Source organism: Lemur catta, chromosome 11, assembly GCF_020740605.2.
Source record: "Lemur catta isolate mLemCat1 chromosome 11, mLemCat1.pri, whole genome shotgun sequence".
Taxonomy (NCBI): Eukaryota; Metazoa; Chordata; class Mammalia; order Primates; family Lemuridae; genus Lemur; species Lemur catta.
The window spans coordinates 10,687,207-10,698,169 of NC_059138.1; the positions used below are offsets into that span (position 1 = coordinate 10,687,207).

Below are 10,963 nucleotides of genomic sequence, written 5' to 3' on the forward strand. Positions count from 1 at the left end.
TGCAAAACTCCTAGAAGAAAACACGGAAAAAGCTTCATGATACTGGTCTTGGCAATGATTTCATAAATAGAACACCAAAAGCAAAGGCAACAAAAGCAAAAATAGACAAGTAGGACTACATCAAACTAAAACATTTCTGCACAGCAAAGAAACAATCAAAAAACTGGAAAGGCAATGGAAGAATATATGGGAATGCAAAGCATATATCTGATAAGAGGTTAATTTCCAAAATATATAAGGAACTCAGAACTCAATGGCAGAGAAACCAGCTTGACTTAAAAACAGGCTAAAGACTTGCAAAGACATTTCTCTAAAGAAGATATACAAATAGCCAGCAGGTATGTGAAAAGATGTTCATCATCACTAATTATCAGGAAAGTGCAAATCAAAACCACAATGAGCTATCACCTCACATCTGTTAGAATAGCTATTACCAAAAAAAAAAAAGAAAAGAAAAGAAAAGAAAAAGGACAAGTGTTGGCAAAGATGTGGAGAAAATGGAACCCTTTGTACACTGTTGGTGGTATGCAAAATGGTGCAACAACTATGAAAAACAGTAGGGAGTTTCCTCAAAAAATAAAATAGAATACCATATGATCCAGCAATCCCACTTATAGCTATTTATCCAAGAGAATTGAAATCAGAATCTCAAAGACATAGTAGGCTCATGTTAACTACAATGTTAGTCACAATAGCCAACATATGGAAACAACTTAAATGTCAATTGAAGGATGAATGGATAAAGAAAATGTGGTATGTATATATAGTAGAATATTATTCAGACATAAAAAAGAAGGAATTCCCGCCATAAGCAAGAACATGGATAAACCTTGAGGATATTATGCTGATCTAAGCCAGTCACAGAAGACCTACTTTTATATTGAGTAAAAGATACTACTTATTTATATACACAGGATAATAATTTCATGAATCTTGTTATTCAAGAAAGGTTTTCTAGAGAAGAAGAATGAATAGCTCAAAATGGTTTATATCGATGGTTTTCAAATCATCTTTCAAAGTCATGGCAGCCCTTAGACACTGCCTTGCTGTTTACTGAGGAGACAGGGGAAAAGGGCAGAGCAGGGAGGGCCCTGCTGTCAGTACAGCATCTGCTCACTGAATGCTTGGTCTGTTATACATCTGTGAGGTGAGCCTTATCAAACAGAACAACCTCCAATTTCAGTTTTAATTGAAAATAGATTTTTGTGTTACAATGTTATTTTATAAGTTAGAGTATACTGTGTACACCGAAGAGAAAACATTCTGTTTAATGTTTTTGAGTGTCTGTGAAATAGAGAGAGAGAAGGGGGGACAGTTTCAAAGTCATCTGTGAAGAAACCATAGTTATGTCAACCATGATATGGGCCAGAGGATATTTGCAATTGACACAGTTAGGCCAACTTAATCAGCCCTCAACCCCCCTGTAACCTAGTTTCCTTTTCCATAATGTACTGGGGTTGGGCACCATTACCTTAACTGTTCTTTCTCATTGAAGCTTGTATGACTTCCTGACTCCAGAGGCATCTGGTGACCCTAACTTTGCATCTTGTTAAAACTGCACCAAAAGGGGATTGAGAGACCCTGAGTATCACTCACATTCAAGGTTTAGTTGCAGAAAAAGAACACATCTTTTTGAGATTGACTTAATTTAATTGTGGGTATGGATTTTGAACACTGCAATGTGGTGGCAGGCTGCAGTGTGAAAGAATAAAATGATTTCTTTGGCATCCAGAAGGGACTTCCTTTACTCAGGCTTCCCACTCAGCAGCTGCAAGCATCTCTCTTACCTGACGATTTCTCCAACAGAAGCAGCAGCAAGAAGATATCCAGGACCAATACAATTAGGAAGAATATGATCAGAAGGACTTCCAGTACACTGAGCTTCCTCGCCATCTGGATGGACAGAGATAACTGCATTCAAGCAAACCACAAGGCCCCACCAATCTAAGAGGATAGATAGTCACTGTGATTAAAATGTGGGCTTGTTTGCAAGAAAACCTTGATTGTCAGCATTCCTCTTTATATATCTGGAGAATATATGTTTCCACTCATCACAGTGTCTCTAATTAACTCGAGTCCGTACATCCAACACCTCTAGGGCTTTGCCTTGTTGTCTGCAGAAGAACTGAGTATTGTCCAAGGACAAGTATATCAGACATAAAGAACTGGAGGGAGAGAGGGAGTGGAACAAATACAGAAGAAATAGAGATGAGGGGTTGAGATGGCCCACTAAGCCCTCATAGATGTCACTTTGACCTTCACACCCACCCCATGCAGTAGAAAGGAGGGCACATTTGGGGAGAAAGAAAAGTAGTACAATTTGAATCCAAGTCTTCTTCTTCCAGTTCCCATGGCATGATGCTGAGGTGTTTAACTGTTTAGAGGTCACTGATTACTTTAAGAATCTGGTAACAAAAATGAACCTAATCCTGATCTCCAACACAATGCTTTCTTATATGTTCACAGCACACAACTCTCACAAATTTTGTGGCTTATAGTAACTCCAAAGATCATGCACTGACACAATCTTTAAAATACTTGCTCTGTTGGAGGGTGTACCCCACTAGGAATCAAAGGGTTTGAATTCTTGCCCTGGTTTTCTTACTAAAAGATGGGCTGCTTACCTATTTGGACCTGTGTTTCTTTATCTACAAAAATAATATCAGATTCTAGATGTATTCTCATTTTTCTGCTCTAATTATGGTAAATCTAACATTATTACATGTCTCACGGTTCCATGACAGCCCTCAACATCAATGATCTTCCTATCATCCCATATGTTGGACTTTAGAACTTCCAGAATTGTTCCACTTTTGAAATCTTAATCCCTACTTCTCATTTACTGGTCACAAGCTTATGTTTTCTAACTCTCATTGCCTTACTTCAATTTTTTCTTATTCTTTGATCACATCAAGGCTTCTGTTCTCTTTCCATTCTCGTATAATTTCTGCCCCTCCTATCTATTATCCCTAATTGGCCTGGGCCTCAGCCTCTATTATTTAACTTGCCATTGCTCTCATCTTCCTTGCCCCCTGATCTGCTAACGGAATCTATAGAATGAGACCATCCGTCCAAACATCTGCCTTCTGGGCTGATACACCTGGCTCAAGGTAGATGTCACTGGGGCCCATAACCTCCCCAATAAACCAGGCCTGCAAGCTGAATGAAGATCTTGCCAGCTTCTCTCATTTTTCATGGCAGCAATTTAAATAATTGATCCTTCTTTTCTAACCCAACCTCTGTCATCTATACTCTCATTCTCACTCATTAACATCTCTAATTTCTACTTTTTTTTTTTTTTGAGGTAGAGTCTTGCTCTGTCACCTGGGCTAGAGTACCGTGTTATCAGCCTAGGTCACAGCAACCTCAAACTCCTGGGCTCAAGCAATCCTCCTGCCTTGGCCTTCCAGAGTGCTAGGATTACAGGTGTGAGCCACCGCCGCCAACCCCAATGTCTATTTTGAAAATAACTGTTCTGCAGAAACTATTTCATCTCTCTGCTTCTCAACCCAAGCTTTTCCATAAAAATTATCCATATCTAGCTAAATTCTTATTTTCCCCCCTCCGCTCTCAATGAATTTTTCCTTTTCTTGTTTAAGCATAATCCTTGCATCTATTCTCTAGATCTCACAGCCACTTAATTTCTCAAAAAGTTTGTTCCACCAATTATTCCTCCTCTTTCTTGCATTATAAACCTCTCCCTCTGAATGTGTTTTTCCCCCTCATAAATATATTCCACGTCACCCTAGACTCTGTTGATGACTCTGTGTACTTCTCTAGGTACCATTATAACTTTCTGTTTTCCTTTCATAGCTAACCTTCTGCAAAGATAACTCCACACCATCTGTATTTCCTTCCTCGTTTATCATTGGCACGGCTTATATTTCCTGCATTCCACTGGAACTGCTCCTGCCAAGGCCACCAGTGACTTGGCTGAACACGACTGGCACTGTCCTAATCATCTAGCACTATCAACCACTCCCTGCTCCTTGAGACTCTCGACCTGTGAATTCCTGGATATCATTCAGTCTTGGTTTTCCACCTACGCCCCTGGCTCCTCTCCAATTTTCTCTGTAGTCTCCTCATTCATTAAATGTTGATATCCCTCATATTTTAATATAGGTCCTCTTTTTAAATTACACACTCTCCTTGAGCAATTTCCACTACTCAAGTGACTTCATATAACATCTAACAATAATCCAGCCTGTATTTCTAGCCCAGAGATTGAGATTCATATATTGAACTGCCTATCAGATGTCTTACTTGGATGTCCCACAGACATCCAAATGCAACATAAAATCATCTCTCCCCACAACCCCGTCCCAACTTCTGCCAATTCTGCCAAATGAGCTGCTCCTCAAGTAATTAATACCTTGAGGAACAGCCACAATTAAAAAAAAAAAATAAACCCAGGAATCTTTTTTGACTCCTTTCTCTCTGTTAGTTCTCACAGCCAGTGCCAAGTTCAGACTACTTTCCCAATATCTGGGTCATTTTCCAAATGGCTCAGCACAAACAGGGTCACTTGGATCTCTTATATTCAAGTCCTCAATGTATCTCTAAATAATCCAAAAACCCTTTAGTTTTGTGAAACCTCCTAAGCCCAGCTGCTTGGCTTCTCCTCTACCCTATATTCCTGCCATATTAAATCAGTATTTATGCAGCAACAAACTATAAATCAATGTGGACAAAGAATTTTTCCTCTTTTATTTTCATTTTTTTTCTATTCATGACTTTATTTTTCTACTGGCTTATACATTTTTTATTGATTCATAAAAGCTCTTTACATGTTAGAGATATTAATTCTTCATCTGTTATATATGTTATATATGTAGCAATTATGGCAACAACAAAATTAATATGTGGAATTTGATTAAACTAAAAAGCTTCTGCACAACTAGAGAAACAGTCAACAGAGCAAATAGACAATCTACAGAATGGGAGGAAATACTTGTAAGCTACACAGCAGATAAAGGGCTAACATCCAGAATTTACAAAGAACTCAAGCAAATCAACAAGAAAAAAACAAACAACCCTATTAAAAAGTGGGCAAAAGACATGAACAGAAGCTTTTCAAACGAAGAAAGGCAAGTGGCCAATAAACATATGAAAAAATGCTCAACATCATTAATCATCAGGGAAATGCAAATTAAAACCACAGTGAGCTATCACCTTACTCCTCCTAGAATGGCTTTTATTAAAAAGTCCAAAAATAATAGATGCTGGCATGGATACAGAGAGAAAGGAACGCTTCTACACTGTTGCTGCGATTGCACATTAGAACAGCCCTTATGGAAAACAGTATGGAGATTCCTAAAAAAACTAAAAGTAGAGCTACCATTCAATCCAGCAATCACACTGTTGGGTATCTACCCAAAGGAAAAGAAGACTTTGCATCAAAAAGGCACACGTGCTAGAATATTTATTGTAGCACAGTTCACAATTGCAAAGATGTGGAATCAACCCAAGTATCCCCTTTCGTTTTTAATGTTTATTTTGCTTCTCCTCTTACTTTACATTTTCCTACATTCCTGCTCTTCTCAACTCTTCCTCAATGCCATGATCCTTTCTACAAACATTTTCATATAAGTATATAGCTTCAATTTTAATGGAGGCAGTGTTTAGGTTAATGTGTAATAATTAAAGAAAAGAAATACTTTTCATTTTTATATTAAAGTATAGGTAAGGAACAAGGACCTGCAGATAATTTGCCAAGAGGGGTTTAGGAAGAACCCTTAGCTCTTGAAGAAACAGGGTTTGGGATTGAAATTGGGGTTTTTAGCTATTCTTTCCTACTTACCTAAATCTATCAGATGTCTCTCTTATAGCCTAAATTATTTTAAAATATTTACTCTAATCCCTGTAAAATATATATCATATTACTATATTCTCATAAAATCTTTGCATTGAAGTTGATCAGACATCACGATTCCCATTTTATAGATGAGTATTAAGGAATTTTGTCTAACTATGGTGAGTGGTGAAACTGAGGCAAACACTGGGAGCCACTCCTTTTTAAACTAGTACTTGAGTATACTCTCTCCACAGTGTCTCCCAAGCGGCAGAGACTAAAAGACCTAGAGGATAAATCTCCCATAGTGAAGGAAGTGTGAGTGACCCACTACAGAGGTAGAATGGTATGTATGTATACGTATGTATGTACATATATGTATGTACACGACTCGATACCACAGCAAACATGTTTTCCATCAATTAACCTCCTTCTCCAAGTATTATTTCTCTCCATAGGGAGATTTTTTTTCCTTCCAAACTCTACAAATCAGACGCAGGCTCCTCTTCCACAGCTCCTTAATCCTCCCTAAGGAGCAGGTTCAACACCACAGCTCAGGAAGTTCAGGAACATTCTGGAGACAACCTCAGGCATTTTCCTGCCATAGGCAGTATTGTCATTCAGGCAAAGGAGTGGGGATTCCAGAAGGAGGAATTCTTCCCCACTTAGAAACCTTCCTGCTTAAATCTGGGACACATTCACCTTCCTCCGAATCAAGGCCACCTTCAGCTAGTTTCCAGAAAGATCCCACCTATTTGTTCTGTCCTTGGTTTCTCCCAGTGAGAGAGGAGCATCTCACACTAAACCCTCCCCATCTGTCCTCCACACACCGACACACACACACACACATACACACACCCTTCTCCTCTCTATGCACTGTCTCAGCCTCACTCCTCAGCCCCTACAGAAAGGGAAGAAAATATCAGGGGCAGAAGAAAAGTATGGATGACCAGATCAGTTAGCAGAGCAGGAGACAGGAAAATTTACAAAGAGAAAGAGACACCACTTGTTCAAAGCACCACTTGCATGGGGAACAGTACTCACCTCATAGCCTTGTCTTTTTCTTTGCTGTGTCTGTCCCTCAGTGATCCATGAGGAGCACTGAGCAAAGGTGACTGGGTCGATGTAACCAGCTTCTGCCACAATTGATTTATGGCCCTATAAAGTTGACAGCATCTGGAGGAGGGGAGTTCATCTTCCAACAGACCACAAAAAGGACCTTGCTCTCCCTGTGACATGGGAGAAAGCTCCATTTGTTAATAAAAGGAGAAGGTGGCTTTTTTTCCCCTAATAGTCGTCCCTCCTCTGCATGCCTGTTCATATCTGATTACTTTGTTTGTCACATTATATTGTGCTTCCTTGTCTGCCCATGTAGCCTGAAGGGCTCAAGAGCCAGCGTCTTGTCCCGTTTCTTCACTCTGCCCAATAGGCACAGATATTTTAAATATATAACTATTTGCTAAATAAATAAAGAAAGAATAGCTCTTTCTTTTCTTTCCCCCAGTTCCAGATGGTTTTATTGGTGAATTTTACCAAACATTTAAGGAAGAAACAACATCAACACTATACAATCTCTTCCAGAAAATAGAAGATAAAACACTTCCTAAGTCACTTTACAAGCCAGAATTACCCTGACACTAAAACCAGACAAAAATAGTATACAAACAAAAGAAAACTGTACATCAGTATCCCCCACCCAGATGCAAAAATCCTCAACGAAATATTAGTAAATGGAGTAAAAAACATATAAAAAGAGTAATATACCATGATCAAGTAGGATTTTCCTGAGAATGTAAGTGTAAAGGTTTGCTAGGGCTGCCATAATAAAGCATGATAAACTGAGTGACAGGAACAACGGAAATAGCTCTTGGTTCATCATATTGTTCCTTTCTCCATTTTTGTCCTCAAAAGTTCTCATGGTATAACTCAGTTTTTCATTAATTCAAATAAGCCTTTCCATCAATTATTCTCAGTAAGTGAAGCACTGTTAAAATAGAAATTATATAATGTGGGAAGACATCTCTATAATGAATATTTGTCATGCTCTTTGATGGCTTAGCATCTTTCAATAACTCTTGTTATATTTAAATTAACTTAAAGAACTTCTCACCTTGAGAATTCTTCCTTCCCAAAGAAGCAACTAGAAATTCTGTTTCACAGCCTCTCCTTCAGCCAAGGTTGAGGCAAGTGCCTGGGCCTGGCCAATGAGATATGCCTGTAAGTGATTTAGATCCAGAAGAAAGTGTAGAGAAAGAGGTACTATGTGGAATTCAGGATGTTGACACATAGCATGTTTCAGAGGCAGCAGGGACAAGCATTGTGGCATCCTGTGCTCAGTACTAGGGCTCAAGCTACTAGATGTGTGCTAAGGGCAGTGGCAGTAGAATCCCCCACAAGGTAATCTGGGTGTTGTCCCTGGCTAGCCACATAGCCTGCAAACCTCACTCTCTAGCCCTCCTATAGTTTCAATGAACACTAATATGTTTTAAAAATGTCTACTTAAGCTAGCTAAAGTAGGGTTTTTTAAATTGAGATATAATTTACATACCATAAGATTCACCCTTTTAAAGTATACAATCCAGTGTTTTCTAGTATATTGACAAAGTTGTACAACCATCACCACTATCTAATTCCAGAACATTTCATCACCCCGAAAAGAAATCATATACCCATTAGTTGCCACTTACCATTCTCCTCTCCCCTTATTCCTGCAACCAGTAATTTACTTTCTATTTTTATGGATTTCTCTATTCTGAACATTTTATACAGATGGAATTGTACAATACTTGACCATTTGTGTCTGGTTTCTTTTACTTGTCATAATGTTTTCAAAGTTCATCCATTCTGTTGCAGGTATCGGTATTTTATTGCTTTTTATTTCTGGATAATATCTATTGTATGGATATACCACATTTTGTTTATCCATGTATCAGTTACATGGATATACATCTGAGTTGTTTCCACTTTGGGACTATTATGAGCAATGCTGCTATGGGCATGCACGTGCATTTCACAGTCCTATTCCCACCAGTTATATGTGAGGGTATAGAGGGTTCTTTTGATGGCATCTAAGAACCATAAATAATAATGCCCTTGGTAGTCCTCCATGTTTGCTCCAAAGGCTTAGTATATGGGAAATTGCGCGCACACACACACACACACACACACACACACAGAGAGAGAGAGAGAGAGAGAGAGAGAGAGAATGCACAAGGGAGAGAGAGAGAAAGAAAGCTTCTAGATTTCTGCATTTATGAACTCCTGGAAAGACAAATCTACCTTATATTTTGCCCCAGTACAAGGGGACCTTTGTTAGAGTGGAAATTTACCTGGTTCTCATTTCAAATTGGGAAGACAGCTTGGCAAAAGAGCAAGAAAGGAGCTTTATTGCTACACAAGATCTTTCTGTTCTTTGTGTGATAATTGTTAATAAACAAACAAAAACAAAACCCAAACCTATAAAACAATTTAAAGAGGTTTATTCTGAGCCAAATGTGTGTGACCCGCTGGAGCACATGGCCTCAAGAGGTCCTGAGAACATGTGCCTGTAGTAGCTGGGTTACAGTTTGGTTTTATACATTCATGGAGACAAGAATCACACCTAAGACCCCAAGTTAATACATGAAGGGCATACATTGGTTTGGCCCAAAAAGGCAGGGTATCTCAAAGTGGGGGCTTACAGGTTATAGGTGGACTTAAAGATTCTTTCATTTATAATTGCCTGCAGAAATAAAACTCTGTCTTAAGGATGTCTGTTAATCAGAGACAATCCATAGAACATTTACCAAAACCCAAGTGATCTATTAAGTAACTTGATGGCCTTCAGGTGCGGTTTAAGTTTTGTCTTGTACACTCTTAGGCCTGTTAATGATTTAGTATCTTGTTGTCATAAAGGATATCTCCAAAAAGGGAGAGGGCATGATAAAGCACGTCTGACCTCCCTTCTCAGGGCCAGCAACTCAGCTTTACAGTTTTTGTGGGGTCCCCTTGGCCAAGAGGGGTTCTATTCATTCACCTGGGGGGCTTAAGATTTTATTTTAGTTGATATACTTTACTCTTAACTCTCCACATGCTGTGCACATTTGTGACATCATTCATGCTACAGTGGTAACTGACAACCCCAGCTAATCTATAAGCCATTTCCTAAAGTGCAGAAAATGGCCAATCTTCACCATCCCTTCTTGCTGACTAGCAACTGGAAGATATTGGGTCACATGCCAGTGCTGATCAGTGAAAAAGTAACAGAGCCATTCTGAAGGGAAGAGACAAGCATGTGACCCTGTATCTTTCTGTTGTCTGTTAGTAAGAAAGCACCATAAAGTTAGGTGCTGGCAGAACTCAGTTTTCAAAGCAATCAGAGGGTTAGAATCAACAGATCAGAAACCAATAATGTGTATGACCCTGAACTTCCAGAGCACCATCCTCCAAGTCCAGAAGCAAAACTTCCAAAGACTCTGCTGCAATGACAAGAAGCCGGGAATGGTGGTGAGACCCTGATGATATCTGCCAAGGCCAACACAACCTTATCTTTGTGGGGACATATGACAATTAATGTTATGACATTAATCAGAAAAGGAATAGATTTCCTCCTATTTCAGTGAAAGGGTTTGGGATTGTTATTCTTCATTTGCGCACACCTACAAAGAGATAAAGTAAAATTATGTGATCTGAAGAACGGTGAATATGTCAAAAAGTAAGACCCCAACCTTTCCCTGCATAGATGGTCAGGTGTTACAAGTGCAGGTCCACGTTGCGGGGGCTGCTCTGGGGCAGCCGCAAATGGCTCTGGCTCCACATAACCTGATTCTCCAGGTGTGGTCTGACGAACAACCTCTGTGGGTCCTCGAGGCCCTTTTCAGTGGGGTCGTGAGGGAAAACTATTTTCATGAAAACACTAAAAAGATATTTTCCCTTTTAACTTACTTTCTCTCATCAGTGGAGATTTCCAGAGGCTATATGACATGTGATATTACAGAAGATCAAACGTAGAAGCAGATATGGGAATCCAGCTTTCTTCCGTTAAGCCAGACTTAAAGAGATTTGCAAAAGTGTAAAATAATGCTACCCTTCCAACACTTTTATTAAAAAATATGGTCAGTTTAATTAATAATAGGAGAAATATCAATAGATATAATAACCCTGTGAACAAAAGCTCTTGGGATCTTCAATAAC

General features: G+C 39.1%; 1 protein-coding gene across 1 annotated transcript in view; it reads right to left on the minus strand.

Annotated features, from left to right (window-relative positions):
- MGAM2 (maltase-glucoamylase 2 (putative)) overlaps positions 1–1,994 on the minus strand; it is an 81,160-nt gene extending 79,166 nt beyond the window's left edge. The window contains exon 1 of the mRNA XM_045564108.1: positions 1,788–1,994. Coding sequence (XP_045420064.1) covers positions 1,788–1,917 — 130 coding nt within the window. The 5' untranslated portion in view covers positions 1,918–1,994. The remainder of the gene's footprint in view (positions 1–1,787) is intronic.
- Between the last annotated feature and the right edge of the window lie 8,969 nt (positions 1,995–10,963).